Source organism: Lissotriton vulgaris, chromosome 3_1, assembly GCF_964263255.1.
Source record: "Lissotriton vulgaris chromosome 3_1, aLisVul1.2, whole genome shotgun sequence".
NCBI classification, from domain to species: Eukaryota; Metazoa; Chordata; class Amphibia; order Caudata; family Salamandridae; genus Lissotriton; species Lissotriton vulgaris.
In genome coordinates this window covers 2084670598-2084695128 of record NC_141689.1, presented here as the reverse complement: position 1 = coordinate 2084695128, position 24531 = coordinate 2084670598, and the positions used below count along the sequence as shown (strand labels likewise).

At 42.0% G+C, this 24531-nt stretch overlaps 1 protein-coding gene across 9 annotated transcripts in view; it reads left to right on the top strand.

Annotated features, from left to right (window-relative positions):
- The window catches only part of EXOC1 (exocyst complex component 1), a 332741-nt gene that overhangs the window by 158461 nt on the left and 149749 nt on the right, over nt 1-24531 (top strand). For 5 of the 9 annotated variants that reach the window (XM_086962628.1, XM_086962632.1, XM_086962630.1 and 2 more), the window contains one exon: nt 13692-13801. In XM_086962628.1, coding sequence (XP_086818754.1) covers nt 13692-13801 — 110 coding nt within the window. Of the gene's footprint in view, nt 1-13691; nt 13802-17751; nt 17809-24531 lie in introns of all 9 variants that reach the window. The other 4 variants (XM_086962625.1, XM_086962626.1, XM_086962623.1 and 1 more) reach the window with 1 other exon arrangement.

Sequence of the window (24531 nt, the reverse complement as noted above, 5' to 3'; positions counted from 1 at the left end):
GTGACATACGGGGAACTAAAGACATTGATAGGCACCCCGGGAGGGTGCCTTTGGCATTCACGCAGCATACCAGAGCTCTCAGGCACACAGGATCAGACGCCTGCGGCTTTCCCTCACTTCTCCAAACAGCTCGACTGAAATCAGCAAACACTGGCCACAGCCCCGGGGCATAGATAGGTGAAACCAGGGCATAATAATGCACCCAGAGATCCTCCCCATGGCAGCGCACAACCGAACAGAACAAAGCTCTCCCCCCGCTGTTCCTACCACTACTTGACAAGAGTCAAGGACCCCAAATACTCTTCAAACCTCCTCTCCTCAGATTTTGCGCAAAACCTAAGTACATAAGACACAGCAGACTGGCAACGGTGCATGCACACCTTCAATGTAGAGTGCACCGAAGCGCAGTGAGCTGACCAGTATCGCACGCTCCTTGCACGTAGGAGCTTTCTCCGATCGGGTGGACTATGGGGAGAAGATTAGTGGCCAGATAAATACACTTCCATCCGAAAATAACACCCATCTTCTGAATCCAGGTCAGAGCTTCATGGTACAATCGATCTCCCACCCTAAGTTGAAGCACAGACCTTTTCAGCAACAAATTTAACAGCAGGGGCAAACATCTCGCCAATGCAAGCTCAGCTATACCAGTGACAACACAAGATAATTTCACAGGTACTAAAATGTCACAGAAGGATGCGATAGTTCCTCCAGAGCTGACCCTCTCCGAAAAGATGGATAAAGTACTGGACGCTATCGAGCAAAGGAGAAGCGATTTGGCACCTTGACTACAGATCTTAGCTTGCTCAGGGATGATCACCGTAAGCTTCCAGACAGGGTATCAGATGGAGGGAAAAAGTCGCCACCATACAATCCTCAGTCAAGATTTACCAAGAGACTTTGCAGACAATTCTGGGCCGGATGACAACTATGGAGGTACGCATAGATGACCTTGAAGGTTGCTCGAGGCGCTGTAGTATCCGGGTCTTGGGGCATCCAGAAGACGTTGAAGGCACCTATCACATCGCATACACGGAGACATGGATTGTCATTCCTGCCTGCCACAGACTGTACCTCATTCTTCTCCATAGAGAGGGCCCACAGAGTGCCGGCCCGAAAGCCTCCACCAGGATCCCCCGCCCCCCAGATGCCTGCTAAGTTCTTGCACTATAGAAATCGGTATGCTGTGCTCAGAGCAGCCATGCTGCCTGGCCCTATTCAAGTTGAGAACAAGTTGAGAAGTTGAAATGCTCTTCCCAGACTACTCCTAGGTAAGTGGCAGCTGCCAATGGATCAAGGGGGACTGGGAGCCCCCTCTTTCAGGACATATTTCCTTGCAGCCCAGTTACAATGGATGTCGCGATGGACAGCAGGCCGTGCGCTAGGACAAACCCACTCAAACGAGGGACCAATTTCAGCCCCAACTATTCACCGCATGTTTCTAGCAGGAGCTAAACCCATGCGGGACTGCCCGCTCCAATTAACAGAAGTGCGTGCATGCTTGAAATGCTTGAAGTGCGTGCATAGAATGACACGTGGGGCCCCTATGTACTCCCCCTTCCCAGAGGCCAAGCTCACTATACAGCACACGCTCTGCACCTGTGGACCGAGCACTCAATCACGGAAGCAGACTCCCTGTTTGCAAACAGCCAACTGCAGTCATTTGCAGAACTTGCGTCTGATAGGGACCTCCCAAAGGGACAGTTTATCATACATAGGCAGCTGCTGGCCAATTGCCGCCGTATCTGGCACACAATAGACAAGGAACCACCGATGCACCCAGTCCTGCGTGCAATCCTGCAGATGGGCCCCAGACGGTACTTAGTGACATGACTGTATAAGGCAAGCCAAACGCTGGGCGCTGTCCCCCGTACCCTACTTCGTGAAAAATGGGAGGTGGAGTTTCAAAGGCCCCTCTATGACAAAGAATGTGAACAGGCCCAAGAATTTCCTAAAAAGATGTTGCGTAACTACAGCTTCAAAAACATACAATATTTTATATTGCACCGTGCATACCGGACACCGGAAACTCTCCAAATCTATTACTCAAACACGCAATTTACTTGCCCTAGGTGCCCGGAATCCAGAGCATCCTTTCTCCATATGGTCTGGAGCTGCCCGACACTCCAGACCTACTGGACGACGACACAGAACACATTTCTCGAGGTAACTGGGCTTACAGATATTAACACATGGGAGGCCTGTGCGCTGGGCATAGCCTGGCGTTGGAAACACCAAAAAGTGGAGACTCTATTCGCATCCCTAGCTATCCTATTGGCCAAGAGAAGCATATCTATGCCCTGTAGGACACCAGTGGCACCAACGCTGGCGGCTTGGAGGGGGGCAGTTACCAAAGGGGGAGCATCGGAAGAAGAGGCGTTCAAGCTCGAAGAAATCCGAGGCACTCGCAACTCCACATATCTATGCAAGGGGCGACACTTCTTCACACTTCTTCACACTTTCAAACAGGAATTAGCGAATACATCACCCACATGGACCACCCACTCCCTCTCTCAAACCACGTGTGAAGAGGTGCCCCTGATGACCACAAATATGTAGAGTGCGGACATCGACTAAACAGGAGTCCTAATCCTCGTGGCCAATTCCGCCCCCCCCCCCCCCGAATCCAGATCTATAATGTCTAGATACTGAAATCGATCAAATAGCCCACCTGCCCCTAATACACAGCAACTCCTCATATACAGTGTATCCCAGTTGTAGTTACCCTTGTTGAAGTGTTATGTCCTTCATTAAGATACACTGAGTCATATCCTCTACCATCGGCATTGCTGATAAACACCGTAACTATAGAACATTATACAGGCAAAGGACTTTATTGTCTTACACCCGTTCTACACAGTTTCTTCAGTATCAGTACTACAACAACTATTGATAATGCTTGATGTTGATACGACGACACACTGAATTGCATGCAGAAACTTTACTGTGTACTTTTAATGACCATCTATAGTGTTTGGAATCTGTATACAACAAAATGTCAATAAAAAGAAGTTACAAACAAATCAGTGCAACAATTCACCAGCACTATATGCCTTGACATTTGGATCCAACAGCAAGGACATTTCACCTATTCTGGCCTACAGAACTTTTTTATCTGAGCTACTTCACAGACTTACCACCTTGGGAGGCACTGCTTTGATATCTCTTCATAAAAGGTGAGGAATCTGCAAATTAGATATATCTATCAGAATAATGCTACTTGCCTTCTGTAGTGCTTTCTGGTGGGTTCTCTAGCTCACTGCAGTTTCCTCGCTGCCCTCCCACCTCCCCATTCAGTGGACTGATCACCTTTTCCATCTGCAAATATCCCAATTTTGGAATCTGTACACTGGCTGTTCCAACCTGCTTTTGGGCTCCACGTCTGAGGACGCAGACAAGCCTATCAAAGAAACTGACATAAACGCTTATGAGTGACACTTATATGCGCTTACCGGCTCGCAGGAGCTTTGCTTTTTTAGTTTTTCCTGATCTTGTAGAAAAAAAAAACTTTTTAGGGGTTCACTGATACACCTGGTCCTTAAACCAGCAAAGAAGAGATTGGCACGGAAGCTGTAATATCAAAAAGAAGTATTTATTAACCTCACATGAGGGAGACTGTGTCATACAGTACACTCAGGCTGATATATTAGACAGTCTATGGAATACTGAGAACAGGGGCCTTTTATGGCCTGTTTATTGCTGAGTTAGCATGAAGACTCACAAAGAAGTCAGTACAAGTGTGCATACAAATACATATAGGGAGACATAAGAATTGCTTAGTCAACAGAGTGGGAGGAGAGACTAAACTGCTTACATCAGTAAGAATAGCCTGACAGTTACACATTAGGACAGGGGTATTGGTAGCTACAGATCATTCTGAGCTTGTGCAAGGCTCTAGAAGAGGGAGAAAGCACATGGCGAGCACATGGCTAACTAAAATGGCTGCCAAGAACAAAATGGCTTTAGCTCATGCTAACAGCGATTCCTGCTAATTTTAACAGACAGCCTTTTTAGCATGAGCTGAAGACATCCCTATGATCTAGAAGTAACATAGAAAGTATTTTGCACGTTTATTCTCATAAATTCATCAATATCCTAATCCATTGCTAGGTGGGCATATTTCATTCTAAGTATTGTTAAGCGGGCATATGTAAGGTATAGACAGAAGCAAAAAGAGAACAGAGCATTGGGTCATAATTAATATACAGATAGCAGGAGGGAGTAATGGCTATTATTACAAACAAAACTATCAATATTTTTCAACCCCAAGCAGAGAGCAAATCCCAAAACAATCTAGTCCAATTCTATGTTTCAGGGCTCCTATGTATTTCAGTGACCATCTTTTTCCATTTTAAATAGCCAACAGCACATCTCTAATAAAAACATTTTCAATATACCTTTCCAGTGTTCTTTTCATGAGGGCTAGAGTATCAATCAATATACTTTAGGAGGAGGGCAAAGAAGAATGTATCAATTGTTTAACAAAATGCTTCTCTTGCAGAATAAACATTATTCCTAAAGCAATTAATAAAGAAAATACAAGGATCATTACAAAAACTATCTTGGCTGCAGGGGACCAGGAGGACCAAACGGGGCCATGGGAATTAGGGTGAGGAGCCGTAAAGGGCTGCTCCTCCTCAAAAATGGGACGACCAAAGGGGTACATTGCTAACAAAAAGAAGTCCTTGGGAAATTGAAGCGGCTATACAACCATCCAGTGGGGAGTCTTCTCCCTGTGTCCGTTTGAGCCTCACAGGCAGGCTCTTTTTGTTCCTACGGTGGAGCTGCACAACTTGCAACTCAGGAAAACAACCACTGCCCAGTTTGAGAACAACAAATCTTTCTTTCAGGATAGGGCAATCACCTTCCGAGGCAAGTACCCTCAACGATCCTGTCCAGTGTCTCAGGCAGTGCACCAATTTTCTTCACTTTAATCGAACAGGCACCAGAGACACAACACCTGTAGCCTAAACTCAAGTCCTCCCCCAACTCCTGTATTGTTCCTTGCCCAGGTATCTCTTGATCAACAACCAAAGGTGTAAACTTCCATTCACTTTGGGATCAGGATTCAGGGGCGTGAAGCTGAAGTACCTGAAGCAACCCTTATTTCAAAGAGGGTCACCTCAAGCAAAAGCCTCCTTGCCGTTCTGGTCGGTCTGTGACTCTCAGCTGGGCATCAAAAAACTTGATCCACGACTTCTCCATTCTGATTTGTGACCCCGTCTTTCACCCAAAGCAGTGGCAGAGGTACACACCTCACGTCCCAGTGCTTCCGGCCTTCTACCTTCTCTGAGGACCTAGTTGCCAGTAACGCCTGTGCTCGTTACCTTCACCTTGGCTTCAAGCTGGACTGGTGCTGACTCCCCAGGCTGGATCTGATGTCCGGGCCCCTCTGGCAATAGTTGTAGGGCAGCAAATATCTATTGCTGGACAGACCAAAAGGTCTTAAGACAAGGCACAGAAATAATCTATCAATGGAGAGGATAGTCTCAGAATTCTTCCTTAGTCTTGGGGCGCCATACATTAGCAAGGCACTCAAGAACCATTTAATCTATCTGAGAGTAAAAAACAACAGCCTGGACCTATTGGCAAGTATAAAAGGAACTCTTTGGTTAACTGACAAGAGTAATACCTTACATTATTTGTTTCTCCCAAGTCTGTGCTCATTTACTAAATTCTGAAGAAAAAAGAAAAACAGTACAGACATACTCCAAATCCTTACATTTGTATATTCCTATATTATTCATCTGAAGAACCTCAAGAAAAAATAAAATGTTCTACACTTTTACTCATAGAATTTACATTACTTGTACAGGACTGCAGACACTTCTAAAATTATTTCTCTTAATAAAAGCACCTACATTTTACACTTAGGATCATGCTTTCATGTTATAGGTGCAGCTGGAAAATCTAAAACAGCGAATTTAACTAAATAACTAAAAGAAAACCTCAACATAGCGGGTACATGAATTTCTGCAGCAGAACATGTTGTGACAAACAAACTTCTATAAAACAATATTTTCCTTCAAAAATGTTTGCTAAGGATTACATGCGCGTCTTTCCTGATATTATGAACCTTGTGCATTCTACTTTTCACGATCTGGACTATGCAAAAACATTTTCAAAGAAAAAAATAACCCTATTCACCAGCTCTAATAAAGGCTGTCAGCTTATGTACACAGACTAGCTCATAAAAGACTGGCAATGCCCTTGCAAAACTGTATGTAGTATGAAAATAACATATACAGCCCGATTCATCATTGTGAAGTTTTGCGAGTCTGAAATAGCGATTAATAAGGAATCGCTATTCCAGACTCGCAAAACGGGATTCATATAGGAATCGCAATATTTTTTGCGATTCCTACAGGTTCCTTATTTGCGATTAGCTAATTGCTAATCGCAAATAAGGAATGACTCCCCATTCATTCCTATGGGCCGCCTAAAGGCCCATAGGAATGAATGGGGAGTCATTCCTTATTTGCAATTAGCAATTAGCTAATCGCAAATGAGATTGCGATTTCAAGGGTGCAGGGGTGTCCAAAGGACACCCTGTAACACCCCTGAAATGTAGATTCACACAGATGTTACACACACACATGTCCAAAGGACATGTGTGTGAGTAACATGCAACTTAGAAAAATGCACTTAAATGCATTTTTCTAAGTTTTCGCTATTTACCACGAGGTTTGACTTTGTGGTAAATAGCGGTTCTAAATTGCGAATTCGCAATTTTTAAATGTTTCAAGAATAGCATTTAAGGAATCTCTAATAGAGATTCCTTAAATGCTATTCCTCGCTAATTTGCGAGTTCTTAAATAGCGAATTTTGCATTTGGGATGATGAATCCCAAATGCAATAATTGCACTCACAAAGGGCCAGATTCTCAGAATCTGGCCCTTTGCGAGCGCAATTTTGTTTCATGAATCGGGCTGATTGCTGTTCCCTTATTTGACCTTTAAGGGGAACTATCAGCCCGATTCATGAAACAAAATTGCGCTCGCAAAGGGCCAGATTCTGAGAATCTGGCCCTTTGCGGGCGCAATTTTGTTTCATGAATCGGGCTGATAGTTCCCCTTAAAGGTCAAATAAGGGAACAGCAATCTAGACTACTCATCCTTTCATAATTTTATCAGACAGGATGGGCAGTAACATGGCATATTTATTTATTCATTTTTATTAATGCTAACAATTTTAAAACCGTATTACTGAATAGCCAATCAAATGTCTCATGGCCATTTCCTAGACAGCTTAGACAAGCTCAAAAGAAAGTGAGAAAAAGACAGAGAAAACTTATATTTGCTTACCCTTAATTTGCCCAGGAGCTAACCTCCTTTCCCCCATTTCGACAGTAAGAAACCTTAAGCAGGTGACCTTCTGTCGACACTATCTACTCCTATTTGTGGCAACTGGGCATAAACAAACTTGTAGGAGGTATCTAAGAAAGTGGCTATTGTCTCATTCAGCTTAACACAAACTCTTCAACGTCTACATGAGTCCACTCGCCTCCATCGCGCGTCAACACAACCTTAACATCATCTCCTACGCCGACGACACCCAGTTAATCCTTTCCCTCACCAAAGACCCTAACACCGCCAAAGCCAATCTTCACGAAGGCATGAAAGAAGTAGCCGATTGGATGAAACATAGCCGCCTAAAACTCAACTCAGACAAAACGGAGGTGCTCATCCTAGGATCCTCTCCCTCTGCCTGGGACGACTCTTGGTGGCCTCCCGCCCTGGGCTCAGCACCCACACCCACAGACCATGCACGTAACCTTGGCTTCATCCTAGACTCCTCTCTCTCGATGTCCAGACAAGTCAACGCAGTCTCATCCTCCTGTTTCAACGTACTTCGCATTCCCAAATAGATCTTCCGCTGGATCCCCCTCGAGACAAGAAAGACTGTCACCCACGCACTGGTCACGAGTCGACTGGATTATGGCAACACACTATACGCCGGAATCACAACAAAATTGCAGAAAAAACTCCAACGCATCCAAAACGCATCAGCGAGACTCATATTAGACATTCCTCGCCAAGATCACATCACCGGACACCTAAAAAACCTCCACTGGCTGCCCGTCAACAAAAGAATTACATTCCGCCTTCTCACCCACGCACACAAGGCCCTCTACTATCTAGGACCCGAATGCCTCAACACTCGACTGTCCTTCTACAAACCCACCCGCCAACTAATATCGTCCAATCCCGCGCATCCGAAAAACCACCATGGGTGGCAGATCCTTCTCCTTCCTTGCTGCCAAGACCTGGAACTCACTCCCCACTCACCTCCGTCTTACTCATAACCACATCTCCTTCAGAAAAGAACTCAAAACCTAGCTATTCGACAAATAATGAACCCCTTCCCCAAGCGCCTTGAGACCCTCTGGGTGAGCAGTGCGCTCTATAAATGTCCGAACTTGAACTTGAACTTAGAAAGCGTTAATAACCAATTACCAATTCCTTCAACAAATGTACTAGTTTAACATGAGGGCAAATTAATGCAGATTAAATCCCATTGCCTCCTTATCTCAGCCCTTGCACAGTAATCTTTAAGCTAAAACCATTATTTTTATATACGTGGCAGGGCTATGTTCTACACAGGGCCCACATACGTCACTGCCTTTCCTTCTCTTCATATGACTGCGCAAAACTTGCGTGGTCTTTTGTCAAAAATAGTAAGCAAAGCTTCTCTTTCTCTCTCTGCAATGTCATCTCTTCTTTCAGAATCTTTTCCGAGGTCGAAGTGTCAAAGCAAACCTTGCCCTTAGCTCTGCTGGGTTGCTAAATGCAGAACTCGACCTCTGACCCTTACCAGCTGTCCCATCTCTGTGCAAGGGCTATTCCCACAACTCAAAGTAACGCACGCTCGAGAAGCATGGCTGAAAAAACATTCCGGTTCTGTGCCTGTGTGCTGACTTTTTAGAGGTAGGATATAACTACTGCTGTTTTTATACTTATTTTCATTTGTGTGCAGTGTGTGGTGTGCTGTCTAGCAGTATAGAGGTCAGCTGTTTGCTCTGTACTTGCATGTGTGCATTACTGAAGCCTGAGATCAGTTTGGAAACTGCCCTGAGTGGCAGAACTGCTTTTAAAAAGTACATTTTGCCCAAATTTGACTCTGGTAGTAGGGGCACTTAGAAATGGATAACCTACAATGTTTTAGCATATTTGGGACCTCCAGGGTCTCCCATAGGTATCCCGGGGATCAGAAATGTATAAGGTACACCCATCTCACACCTTTTCAAGAGAAAAGGACCTTACGAAATCCTAATGTCCTCACGGGAACCCCAAATATCCCTGTGACCACATCCTCAGAGCAGACCGCTTTGAACAGCTGCAAAAAGAAAGGCTCGCTTTCTGCTGCTGGAATGTGAGCATGGTTCAATCTTAAAATTCAGGCATTTCAATCCAGCACAAATCTATCGTTTTGTGCAATGTGGTGAAAGAGACACTTTTATTTTCCAGCAACTAATTCCTCAAATAATGTGAATGCCTTTTAATATCTTTCATTTTTTCTTCCTTTCTATGAGGTCTGTTTTATTCCTATCGAATGTGAATCCTAATTTTGTGCTTTACCACTGTAGCGATATAAAAATGAAAGATTAACACATCTATACTCTGTTACTACTTTATTGTTAATAGTAACGTGTAGCTACCTACCATATGCTATATTTTTCATTCTTTAAATTTCAAAGTGTAATTTCCCCAATGGCAGCTGCAGAACTCAAATGATGACAACAAACCAAAATTGAGCTCATTCCAATCATTTTCAACTAGGGGGCCACACATTCATAACACACAACACAGTGTGCTTAAGGCTAGCCATTCTTACGCAAAGAGCGCAATCACTACTCACTCACACAAGTACCACCAGTGTCAAACTACAAACCACATAGACATTCAAACACACAATCAACCCACAAATCAACACTTAGGACAAAAGCAAGAGACAGTCCACAGACTGTACTCAAACCAAACCATTTGTAAATACTAATTGTAAGTCATATTTACAAAAAGAGCTATTAAAATAAAACTGCACCAAAACAGCCCAAAGACTGTTCCATGTTCAAGAAGCCAAAATACACCAAATTTGCCAGTTTGGTTGGCAGAACACTCAAAAAGCGCTCTGCATATCACCACTTATGAATGTTACTAAGTGCGCAGATCAGGATCATTTTTATGTACATATTTAGGGCCCGATGTAGGTAAATCCCATTTACCGATTTTGAAATACCGAATTTTACCGATTCGGTATTTCAAAATCGGTAAATGGGATGTAGGTCCCAACATCTGGAATCGTTACCGATTCCTTACAAATTCGGTATTTACCGATTCGGTAAATACCGAATTTGGCAAGGGTGCAGGGGGTGTCACTTTGACACCCTCTAGCACCCCCAAAACGGGCATTTGTGCAATGTGGCACACAGACATGCCCTAAGGGCACGTCTGTCTGTCACATGGCACATGTGTACATGCACAGATGTGCATGTACACAGGAATCGGTATTTTACCATGGATTTGTATTCCATGGTAAAAAAACGATTCTGTAAGCCATGTGCTGATGGAACATTGGCTACCTACATTGTATTTTCGGTAATTTTACCGATTCGTTATCATTACCGAATCGGTAAATATTACCGATTCGGTAAATTTACCGATTCGGTAATGATAACGATTCGGTAAAATTACCGAAACGTGCCCCTACATCTCGATAGCCCTTTACCGATCGGAAACGGCCGAAAATCGGTATTTTCGGCCGATTCCGATCGGTAAAGGGCTACCTACATCGGGCCCTAAGTTCCATGTTGTACTTAGTCACTGTGGAAGAAATACCTTTGTTTAATATACCTAAAGCTATTTAGGTATACCCTCTAGGGAAACTAGCTGAGTTCATTCAAGATTCACATTGATACCTCCAAGAAAGCAGCACATTCTTTAAAGTGCGCTTGAAACAGGCATGCCAAAATATTGCTGCACATACAATATTATTCGCCATGTGACACTTAACACAATGTGTTCCGTTCCAATTTTCACAATTTAGAGAAAAATCTCCTCATTACCTGCCTACATAAATTGCAATTTACATATATCCAAACAAATCACGTAAATCACGTTTTTGGCCAAACAAGCAAACAAATGTCGACGACCTTACCAAGCACAAATCTCCAGCCTCCCACTGCCAAGTTCTGAGTGACCTAACGGTTGTTTTAGAATACTCACACCAAAGAAGATCTCAGTCGGGAGGGGCTAACACTTGGAGGGTCAGATGAGGGAAACCAGAAATACATGGGTCTACAAAAACAAAGAATCTGTATGTGCAGAGTACCTCCTCAGTAGATTCCCGTCCTGTCCTCCTCAGTAGATTCATGTCTCCCATCAAGACCACTCCCTTGGGTAGCCGCTTCTCCCATGAGCCCCAAGTCCGGGCGCCATTTTGTAGAAATAAAAACCTTTTTAGGGGTTCACTGATACACCTCGTCCTTAAACCAACAAGGAACAGATTGGTACGGAAGCTGTAATATCATAAAGAATTATTTAATAACCTCCCCTGAGGGTGACTGTGTCATACAGTACCCTCAGTCCGCTGTATGAGACAGTCTAAGGAGAACAGAAAACAGGGGCCTTTTATGGCCAGTTTATTGCTGAGTTAGCATGAAGACTCAAAAAGAGGCAGTACAAGTGTGCACACAAATACATATAGGGATACATAAGAATTGCTTAGTCAACAGAGTGGGAGGAGAGACTAAACTGCTTACATCAGTAAGAATAGCCTGACAGTTAAACATTAGGACATGGGTATTGGCAGCTACAGGTCTTTCTGAGCATGTGCAAGGCTCTGGAAGAGGGAGAAAGCGCATGGTAAGCACATGGCTAACTAAAATGGCTGCCAAGAACAAAATTATTATTATTTATTTATTTAAAATATTTGTATAGTTCAGCTATCACCTTACAGGCATCCTGGCACTGAGATTTCTCGAGGAGGAAGAGCACGGGAGAAAGGCAGAGCAGTAAGGTGGCTTTAGCTCATGCCAATAGCGAATCCTGCAAACTTTAACAATCTAGTATGGCCCCAGGGATAATCACAAGGTGAGGAAACTGATTAGATGGAGTATCCACCAATAAGAGCATTGTCGAATTTAGTAACCTGTGTTTTTGTTGTAGTGTAATTTGCCAACACCGGAACATACTCAGCAGCACCTGTAACTTGTCTCCTTTCCGTTTAGAGCTCCCACCCTCTGGAATTCCCTTCCTCTCCACATTCGCGCCGAACCGGATCATAAGACCTTTAGACGGCATGTGAAAACCTGGCTCTTCTCTCAGATCTAGTCCCTGCTTAAGTTCTTCGCTCTATTCTGCTTCAGCGGTGGGACGCCTTTTTGCCGAGGCAGCCATGCGCTTTATAAATACTCTAATCTAATCTAAGCAGCAACCTTCAGGTGGCAGGAGGGAGTTTCTTATGTTCACTTCCAGCCGGACCCAACACAAGTTCTTCACTCAAAGGGCCATCAGCCCTTCTTTTGTCAGAATCTCAGGTTTCTTGCACACAGGTGTATGATATTTACTGTAATGTGTGAAGTCAGTAGTAATGTGCTCCACTTTGGAATTTTCCGGTTGTGGGAGTTTATGCTTTGGCTGTCAGCCTGGCTGTTGGTGACGTTGTTTTGGTTGATACGGATCTGTTTGATGAAATATATACAACACAATTTACAAATGTTATAGAACATTAATATGCAGTAATGTTATCCTATAGGAAAACATATACTGCATAGGGATACTTGCAATCGAGTTACAGGGTTGTTCTTCTGGACTTAAGGTAAGTAGGGGCCAATGTCTTTCAAACCACCAGCAGTTTTGGTTTACCTGCCCTGGTGTGTCCGGGTGCAGAGGTGCTGGTCGCAAGGGTAGCCTCGAAAGCTACTGATGAAGTGGCACTTTCCTACACTTTAAACATCTTGATCCAGTTCTATGTGTGCACCTTTCAACATACTGGCTTACTGATAATAACCAAGCCATTGATCCTTTTATTAATAGAAAAATACAAACAAGAAATATTGTCTATTCCCAGAAGTATTTCAGTGTTCTGATGTATGTTTGCATGTGTGTTTATATTTCTATGAGTTCGTGGTGAACATGCAACACACAGAATATAGATGGTCCTTGTGGCTTGAAAGCCACGTTCAGAGTGTTTCTCTATCTAGTTCATGTGAGGAAAGATTAATGGGATCTAGTCTGTATAGCTGTGGTAAACTAGCTGTGACATGAATCCTTTTTACTAAAAGTAAACTACTCAGAAATGTACATGGTTTTCAGTCTCTTCTTTTTTTTTTTGCCTTTTTTCCACAACTTACTTTGACTCTGGTACCTCTTTGGGATTGGAGGGTTGGTGTTACTTCGGGGGATGTAGAAATCTGTGGGTTGGAAAAAAAATATTTTAGATTTTCCTGCTCAATCCTGGAGCTTTTACTATACTAATAAGAGAGAAAGAGAGCGAAAAGATATTTGCCGCTATTTTGAACAAATTGCTACAGATGTTTCTTCATTAGTGTTACTTTGCAGTTATCAAAGTTAACTGGTTGGTACAGCTTCCCTGTAGGGAAAACTCTACATCTAATACAGAATTGATGGTTACTATTTTTTTCAGTGCAATTACCCTGGATTCTTCTGATTCTGTTTGTATTTTGCTTGTAGGACATGAAATGCTTCAATCAGTCAAACAGCAACAGCAGTTGTTCACTGACTTGCGAGAACAGTTTGCACGAAGGCTAGCCAGCCACCTGAACAATGTCTTTGTTCAACAGGTACTTGTTTTTAATTGTATTTGTCTTATGTGGCTGACAGTTTGTGACGTTTTGAATCGAACATGTAAGATCCCTTGCTGTATTAACATAGTATGGGAAGACTATATTCCAGGCACATGAACTACCTGTATTTTTGCTTGCTTTAATGCCGTCGATGTACTTACTTTCCAGCACTAGCCTTTTGTTATGCTTTCCTTTCTTACCAATTGGTTATTTGTAATTGAATTCTTGGTGAACCCTATCTTATTGTTAATATTAAAGCTAACGCCACATTGACCTCTAGTGGTTCAAAACATGACATCATAAATAAGTGCTGGATGTTGTCCATTTTTTCATACACATGAGAGCTTTTTCCACCACATAAGACAACACTTCAGAATGTGTAGTTTCTATGAGCAGAGCTTCTATTCAGGATCAAAAGGGGCCTTGGAGCCCACCCCAAATTCCTGTGAAAGGAAGCCATCTACACCTGGTTCTTTGGAGAGTGGCGCCTGTCCCATTCTTAACTTCTGGCAACTGAACAAATTTCATAGGTGGCAATCCCTCTGGATGGTCTACAGGAGATGCTCTTACTGGTTTTAGAGGAAGAGTTTGTGACATTTTTGGATTTGCTGGATGTGTACATCCACATTCCCAAACACACAAAGTACTGCAAATACTTGCAATTTGATATTGCTGGTAATCTTTACCAGTTCAGAGTTTTACCATTTGGGCTTAAATGAGCCAGATGATCTTCACAAAATGCTCCAGTTGCAGCCTATCTCAGCTAAAATGAACACTAGGTATTAACTTACCTGGATGATTGGTTGGTCAAATGAAAATCTCTCACTTACCTGGATGATTGGCTGGTCAAGGCAAATCTTGTCAAATTAAAGTAGCTTCTGCAGAAACCACTATGAATCTGTTCCCCAGATTAAGATTACTGCTAATTAGGACAAATCTCCTCTTTAATACACAACCCTTGTCCAATTTGTGGGCACAATTATGGTCACTCCCATTGGGAAGCCATTTCCTTCAGAAGAAGAAAAGACGAAAATGCCTCCTCCACCCTTATTCAAAATTTACTTCAAAACTCAAACTACAATTTATTTAGTTTGATAAGGTATTTTTATTTATACCGACCATTTTTATATTTTTGGATTGTTTTTCGAGATTCATAGATGCAAAACAAGACCACTGTACATTGATCTTTTTACAACACTATAGCACTAGCACTACATAGCGCCATGAAACCGCTCGGTGTACGCGCGCTCTAGAAATATTTTTAAACTCAAACTATACATTATCATTGGAAATATACATGTAACAGAAAAAACAAATCAAAATCAATTAATCAATGTCAATCATTCATCCCGAACAGAAACAATTTTAAACAAAACAACACAATATGTACACTTCAAATGTCAAAATGAATAGACAAAGTGAAAGAATGAGGAGTTCAATGAATGAAAACAATATATCTACACATCAGATATTATTCATTGATACTGTGATAGATTATTTACTCCTCCCCGTTTGCCGACTCGTTTCGATCCCGGGCAACCAGTTTCCGGAATCTCATCAGGGCTTTGTCATTATCTACATGGAATGTAAAAAACAATAAAGTTTTATTTACAAAAAATCGGGGTACCTCTCAATTTAAGTTGCACTGGTTGACTATATCTGCCAATGTGCAGACAACCTACAATAGTATGAACAGAAGAGGGTTGTAGGGAAGCTTCCTTTATTTTCAAAACTGGCGTGGATTTCTTCTTATAAGTGTTTAGTCTTTCGTTTGGATCGAGCAATCCTGCTCCGATCTATTATGCCACTCACCAACCTACCCAAGAAATTATAGGAACTACCGTTATTTATTTAGTTAAAATGGGACGACAATTAACAAAAAAGGGCCTTTTTAACTGGCACATACCTCGTGAGTGTTTCTGCCAAAAATCAAGACGGTATCTTTAGATAATCTCTTAATAATAATAATCTCTTAATGGACAGCTTGTCTGTTCCCTTCGGAGTTCACCATCGCCGGTTGCTGTCTAAAAGAATCAAAGCTGCAAAGCTTGTCTTAGCAAAACGTAGCATGCGTTATGTTGCTACTCACAGTATTTATTTAGGCAAAAATTGAGGCATACCTGGGACTCTTTGTTCGTCTTGTGTAAACAAGTCGCCAGTTCCGATTCTGTTGGAAAAACCGGAGCAACTCGTTACAATTCAGTATATTATAAATAATTAGTCGCACCATTCTCCCCGTACTCAAGACGTTTTATCTAAGCGAAAGCACAAGGCTTCCCTCGTCTTCGTGAAGGTACCGTTTTATGTAAGCGCAAGCACAAGGCTTACCTTGTCTTCGTGAACACCACGGCCGACAACCCGGTTAATCCAAGATGGCGGCCGGTTATCATCTACGCTATTTATATGAATTAGTACTCTACAATGAATTGTGGGATATGTAGTTTTCCCATTATTATCGCATTTTTGGCTAGTGACTGTAAACCACAAGTGAGTGGGTTTAATGTATACCCAGGGAGAACGTTGATTTCTCGAGTATAAATACATCGAGTAAGAAGATGTATTTTGGCATATCTTTTTCATGTATACCAAAAAGGGGACACTGTTCCTAATGCAAGGTGCAAAAGTCACCCATGCAAGAGGGTGCAAAAAGTCACCCATTTAAAAACAGGGAAAAGAAGAAAAAGAACATGGCAAGAAATTAAGACTCCTCCGTGTCATCCCTTTCCTCGAGAAGGGTGCCATCAGTGCTTTGTAGAGGATTTCCTTTGGCAGACATTTGCATAGTACCTGTGTGGAAGAGTCACTGCATGTGTACACAGTACTACATTCTCAATGGTAAGACGATTAGGGAATCTGCAGCTGCTTAGGCAGCCCTAAATCTCTTTCAATGCCTTGAGTCTCTTCCTGCCTTTCACTTTGTGATGATGTCTGCTTTATTTTATCACAGGAGAACATTATGATATTGCATGTTCAGTATTGTTTACTATTCCTGCTTACTCATTTGAATCTATGAAAGATTTAGTGCTTCACAACACACACATTACTTACCTGCAACTACAGTTCTCCACCATTGGTTCCTTGATGGGTTCAGCTGCAACACACTCTCTGCTCCCTTTCTGAGTCTCACACAGTTTCTTCTGTTTTTTACTGTTGATTTTAGAACTCTATGCGTGGTTTTCTCATGAGAATTGAGTTCAGAGGTCTCTCACCTCATTTACTGGAGTTTGGGTTTTTAACAAGGATATGATTGTGCTACGTAAGTGAGGCTAGTCTTAAATTTGTGATCAAGTTTTCTCTTATTGAAATACATAGTTACAATTGGACTCCAAGCTCTACGACAGGAAATGAGGAATGAATCAAGCCTATGAATCTAGTAAAAGATGCAAAGCTGGAGAAATAGTAGATAAGCAACTTGTTTCTTATGAGTTTTCTCTATGTCTTACTCAAAACTAATTCTACATGTATTACATTTACAGTTGCTATTGGCAAAATGCAATTTCTCATGTGCCGTGGGTCTTCTTTAGATCTCCAAGTTAAACTGATTTAAAAATGTAAATTTAGTAACAAAGGAGAAGATGTTATTTGAGCATTAACAAACCTAAAGCAAAAGAATATAGATAGATGAACAGACTTACTATTTGGGGAAGTTTTAATTGTTTCTACCTTGTGTAACTATTCAACATGCACTTAGATAATCTGAGATTTTAGCCATACTGTGAACGAGCATTATGATAATTGAGTCTTATTTGTAAAACAATTCTCAAAACGTTAAAAAAAGCATTGCTTCTCTAGACTTGTTAAAGTAAACCCTAGTAATCTGTGTAATCTACGTCTGTATTTGGTTTTTATTACACATTGTGCATTTTCATTTTTCTGCGAATTAATATTTGATTTCTATTTGCTTTCAATTCCCAAATCTATAATTCCTGTGTTTTATCCCTGACTAGTTTACTCAGACCCTCCTTCAGTTCTATAACAGATCCTTCTATCTTTCCGTCCCAGCAGTGAGTACTGTAAATCTGCTAAAGGCTTCATTAACCAGTTGGTTGTGTGGTGAATCTAACTCCTATTTTTGTGTTGGTTACTAGCAAAGTCCCTTTGAAGAAGGATTTATAATAATTTCTGTAGAATTAAGATTACAATAGCATATTTTTGCATCTGAATGTGGCATGTTGGAACGGAATATTAAGCACCCTAAATCTCTTCTTTGAAATATTATTGTTGTGTTCAATATAGTCATGCCAGTGGTTTATTCTGTCACTTCTTAGCCATCGGGCAAATGAGTGTAGGAAGGAAGAATACAATTTCTCAACATTGTAAAACTGTATATTCGGTTTCATCTGCGGATGGTAGCCGGAACTGAAAGGATGCTGGACTTTGCTGTTGATTGGTCATTTGACGATGACACCTGCAATGGGGAATTTGCTAATTTGCCCATATAAGAGAATGGACTGCACAGTCCTTTGCCAGCCACCAGAAGAGTGCATCAGTATGCATCAATCAGAAGTTGTGTGACCCTGACATGGATCTTTTGAGCACCCTTAGGGAACATCTTAATAGGCGGACTAAATAACTTTCCAGAAAAGTAATATTAATGGTGGTGAAGGAGAGCTATAATATGGAAAAGTATCCCTTTTTTTTTCTTTCTAAAACCAAAACAGAATATTTTAGCCTCACTATCACTCACGACAACCATGTATGGGTCGAAGTACATGTACCAATTTAAATAAATTCACTTTAATTACCTATTTTATAAAATCAATGTGGGCTATGTACAAGAACTGTCAGACATCATTCTTCGACTCTGTATTATTTCATGGGCTATAATTAAGGTTGTGAGTGAATAAACGCAATTACGCTTCTAGCCTCACTTTGACGTCTCTCATATAATATAACCCCGTTTCTCTTCTCATTACCATATGAAGGGCTGAAAGGTGAGTTTTTTTCAGTGTGAATGTAGAGACTTAATGTTTGTGTTTTTTGTTTACTAACGTTCCACTAATATGCAGTTTAGATAATGATAATTATTTTGCCTGTACTAGAGAGCATGGCTTGAGTAACTTAACATGATTTGTGTAACCATTTATTTTACAAAGAGTTAAATGCATTTTACTCATGCAAATACATACCATAATTCAGCTGATCATTGTTATTAGACAGACATTTTATACTATATATTTTCAAAATGCTTAGCTTACCTATTTTGATTTGCTTTTACATTTGTACCGTGATATCTTTTATGGCGCTTCCATTTTAGGCCTGGCTGTTATTGCTTGTCAAATGGGTATTGCATTGGAAAGGGGTGCAGCAGAACTGCACAGGGTTCTAATGGGTATTAATAAATAGAACCTATCCCACAATTGCATTTTGATCAATCACTCTGTATCTCATTTGCTGTAGAAATGACCCCTTATTGCTGCACATACACATTTAATTGCAGTCCTAGTACTTCTGTATTATGCAGCGTTCCAGAATGGGCTTTTCGACTGCCCCCTCGTTGTCTCAACAGTGGCTGTTCCTCCAAAGCCCCTGCCTTATCCTCTCTGTCCTTTTCTCCCCGCCATAGCCTCATTTGACTTTCCTACACGTCTGTTCAACTTAAAAGGGAATATTTGGCTTTTAATACTAAATGTGAGAAATTGGGTCACTGGTTGTTGGAGGTGAAACGCTACTCAAGCAGCAATCACAGTCCCTGTCAGGGTGAGGCACAAGCCAACCCCCAAATTAACCTATGCTCGACCCTGTAGCTTGGCACAGAGCAGTCAGGCTTAACGTAGAGGCAATGTGTTAAGTATTTAGGCAACATTTCAAGCAATAATAAAGTGAAAAAACAACATTAGAAAAGTCCCATGCAGATTTAGAAACATAGAGTAAAATTAAATAACAAAAACAAGGCCACAACAAAAATCCAATCAGTAGAACCGGAGTTATGCAGTTTTATAGCTTTAAGTGAAAATAGCGCAGAAAAACCTGAAGCGCCGCTTGCAGCTATCTGGTCTTGCGAGACTGGGACAAAGTCACCAGTTTAGGCCGACCGCGATGGTGCATGGGTAAGAGACAGGGACCAGGTTAGTCCAGCTGAAAAGTTACCTTCTCAATCTTTCAGAGTCCTGTTCACTTCGCAGGTGGTTGTCGATGTATTGCAAAGAGCAAGCCTAGCATTGCGGACAGTCTTCCCTCTAGCGTGAAGATCCTGTTGTCGCGGGCGGGCCAGGGCTTTGCAGTGGCACTCCTGGCGAGCAGTCAATCCTGTAGAGTGAAGAGTTGGGTTCACTTCATGTTGGTGGGGTGTGCGAATAAAAAGGTTTCGGCGCCAATGGGCCTGTTTGCGATCAAGAAGAGCCCAAAAACTTTAATTCAGCCTCTCTGAGGCCACACCAAATGTCCAGGACCTGAGGGGCTAAACAAGATGCCAGAATACTAGCCCTTGGAGCCACTCTGGCAATCCTCAGTTTAAACGCAGGTCCAGTCCCTCTGACTCAGCAGGAGGGCAGCAGGGCACAATCCAGCAAAGCAGCAGTCCAGCAAGACAGTAGTTCACCAGGGCAGGAGTCCAGCAGAGTGGCAGTTCTTTCAACAGCACAGCAGTCCTTCTTGTCAAAGTCTCTACAGGTTCAGAAGTGTACTGAAGAGTTGGGGTCTGAGTTCCAATATTTATACCTAGGTCTTCCTTTAAAGTGGGAGAAGCTTTTAGAGGTTTCCCTTTGAAGTGGACAGGTTTCCTACCACCCCTGCCCTAGCTCCAGAATAACTACAGGGAGTAGGCAGTCCTTTGTATGGAGGCACGGCACAGCCTATTCAATTGTAAGTAGGACTGTGCCTAACTCCGCCCTCCTGTCCTGCCAGTGGTGGCCCACTCAAGTAGTCCTAGCCGTCTATTGTGTGTGGCTGTCTAGGATGTATACACAAAAACCAACTGTCAGCTACACTAAGTCATGTGACCTAGAGACGGCCCGCAGGCACTAAATGACTAAGGCACGAAATGCCAACTTTCTAAAAGTAGTACGACAAGAAACCTAAACAAATGAAGGGTCAATATGGTTATTTATTTAACCATTACTTCATCATTTCATTGTTTCATTTGTTCATTTTATAACAAACATAAAATCGATAAATATTCCTTAACACTGCTTGTATTCATAAGTTGTCAATTCCTCAATGGAAGGAAAAGTGCTGATGCGTTTCAAGTCACAATAACACTTGTGGGACTCTCTTCAGGGCTTTGATTTGGTGTAATCTGGTTAGCAGCGTTAAGGGATATTTAGCGTTGACTCGACCCCAACCGCTGTTATTTTTGTTCCCAATAGCTAGCATCCCTTTAAGGACATTATGAACTATATACAATGGGATTGCTTTATGTTTGATGTTCTTGAAACAACCGACTGTTGTATTGTTTCGTCGCATCATTTTGAAATTATTTGTATACATTTTTTGTAAAGCAATGTGTATAGTGTGTTGTTTTTCATGTTGACAATTTGTCTTGCATTTGTCTGAAACAAATAGTATTTTCCCCATTTCAGACTTATATGAAATGAAAAAATGACACAATGAAATGATGAAGTATTGGTTAAATAAATAACTAGGACCAATGAAATCACTTATTTGCCCTTTGTCTGTTTAACCCATTCAGCGCGGCGCAAATTTCTGCGCTGTGCTGAACGTTCCATTGGGGCTATGGAACCATGACGGAACGGTTCCGTCATGAGCACAGGCAAACCGACGCTCATGACGGAACCGTTCCGTCATGAGCATGGAAGGGGTTAAGAAGATAGCAGCACAGAAAATGGTATCTAGGTTCCTTGTCATACTGCTTTAACTAGGTCCTATCTAGCTACTAATATTTGGGCCTACCCCCTTTATAGAACTTACTAAAATTGTCATTTTCATAATTGTAATTAAACTTCACCGTGGGAGAGGATTTATAATTACTATTCCAAAGACAAGCTGGTTACCTGCTTCTGTTTGGAAAGCATCACTTATTAAATGTAACAAGGTAACTTCAGTGTTATCCTACGGGAGAGGCAGGCCTTGCCGTAGCAAAAAAACAATTGAAGTGTTTATCACTACCAGGACATTTTACATTTGAACGTACATGTCCAACTTTTTAAATGCACTACACCCTGCCCTCTGGCTGTCTAGGGAAAACCCTAGGGTGACATCTATGAATTAGAAAGGAAGGTTTGGGCTTGGCAAAAGGTGTATATTGCCAGATAGAATTGGCAGTTTAAAACTGCACACACAGGCTGCTATGGCAGGTCTGAGACTTGTTTGAAAAGCCTACTTAAATAGGTGGGACAATCAGTACTGCCGGTCCACTAGTAGCATTTAAATTACAGGCCCTGGATACATGTAGGACCACTTTACTAGGGACGTATAAGTAAATAAAATATGCCTATTTGGGTATAAGCCAGTTTAACTATGTTTTGAGGAGAGAGAGTACAAGCACTTTAGCACTGTGCAGAATCCTAAAAGCCAACACAAATGGGTTCAGAAAATAGGACGGTGAAGGCAAAACTTTTGGGGGTAACCCTGCAGTAAGGGCCTAATCCAAAACCAACTACATGTTGATCAATCCCAGATAATGATCTCCTTCCCCTCTTTTTCACCTTAACACCATACTCTATCTCCAAATGCTTCGGTGCAATCAGAAACTGAATGGCATTTCCATCCCCTATACTCAATTAATATGTTATATGTTCTCTTCCAACCCATCTCCTTTGAATCCACTGATCCGCTTTCGACCATGAACGAATTAAGGTGGTTTGTAAAGCAAGCAGCTACTCCAAGGAGTGTCCTGGCAGTAGAAAATGCAAAGTTCAAACAATACTTAGCCGCAGGTTTAACACAGAGGGAAGAGCCATGGCTTGAGCTTCTTCCAGAATGACATTTCGGACCTGAGAAAGTGCCAATTCACTAGACGTGTGTTCTCTTATGTGAACTACTACAGCAGATATCAGCTCCTCGACATTAGAAATACATGCCCCTTCCTCTAACTGAGCTATACCAAAGGGGATGATGGACTGAGCGCTTGAGCAAATCAAACACTCACCCCCAGTCAACTGATCTGGGTTTAATCCATCATCATTCTTTAGCTCACTCCACCACCCCAGTTCAGACATGGCCATATGTAAATCAGTCTGACCCTGTGCCTTTTGGGAACAGTCCAGTCCGAACTGCCAAGCCATGTCTTCCCTAGACCAGAAACAAGCATCCCGGGACCGTTTTCCGGCTAATCAGCCGTCATCAACCAGGCTAGCTTGAATCCAGTGGCAAAATGAGCAAGGGACCCATGTCTGGGCATAGCCTGCTAACTTAGGGCAAACAAAGCGATACCAAAGGGGATGATGGATGGAGCCCATGAGCAAATCAAACACTCACCCCCAGTCACCTGATCTGGGTTTAATCCATCATCATTCCTTAGCTCACTCCACCACCCCAGTTCAGACATGGCCATATGCAAATCATTCTGACCCTGTGCCTCATGGGAACAGTCCAGCCCGAACTGCCAAGCCATGTATTCTACGTCTGAGCATACCCGTCCCACTCGGGGGTGACAAATGCAAAAACAACAGTTGATAGACCGAATGCAGAACAATGTCATACATTCACCCCAGTAAAGAGATCTGGGCCTAAATTAATCATTTTTCATCCTCACCATGCCATTGAGCCGGTCCCAGGATGCTTGTTTCCAGTCCAGGGAGGACCTGGATTGGCAGTTTGAGCTGGACTGTTCCCAAGGGGCACATAGTCAAGACTGATTTGCATACGGCTGGGTTCAAACTGGAATGGCATGGTGAGCAAAAAACGATGGATTTAGGCCCTGATCTTTGTAATGGGGTGAATGTATGACATTGTTCTGCATTCGGTCCATCAACTGTTGTTTTTGCCATCCTCTAACTGTACACAACTATGAGGGCCTTCCAAAATGCTTATTCTTGCCCCTCAATAACGTTATGTACTTTGGCACCCATATGCTTTTCTCTCTTCCTCATCACTAAGCCACCACCATCCAAACCTCAGCAGCATTCAGGCATAGCACCGTTCATATTTCCTGTCTTACTTTCAAATTCAATCCATAGATTATCCATTTCCACCATGTTGAAACTGTTACCTTATTCATCAACTTGACAACTTCATGTCTACCTTAACCTCCTAAAGCCTGAATACAAACTCAGTTAAAAAAATAAAGATTAAAAAGAATAGCAGAGAAAATGAAAGGATAGAAAAAACCTCAAATCACTGACCTCTGAAAAAAGAGAAGGGGATACTTTGAAAGCTGGAATTGTCCGGGGAAGCTTGAAAACCTATGCCCATCGTTCTCTCTCTGGCGAGTTACTCTCTAAAAGTCCTAAACGGATAAAGTTATTACCATTACAACCACACTTCCTAACTTGAGCTCCCTTGTTATGCTTCAGGTTAAATTTTTACAATAAGAAAACAATGTGCTGCCTCAATGTCATGACGCTTAGAATTCCTTTTACACGAGGCTCTTTGCAGGTTTGCGCATTAGTTTAATAGTTTTAACAGAAGTAATTTTGCATATCTGAAAAAGCTTTTGGTTTCGTCGCAATCCATTTAGCCTTCAAGTAACTTTTTATTTCAATATTTCTGCCATAATTGTTTTGTAACTGAATTTTGTTTAAATTACAATGATATTCTTACGTTTAGTAGATTAGAAACTCATCGATTGTTTGACTGGTGGGATCACTAGTGGGGTTTATGGGTTG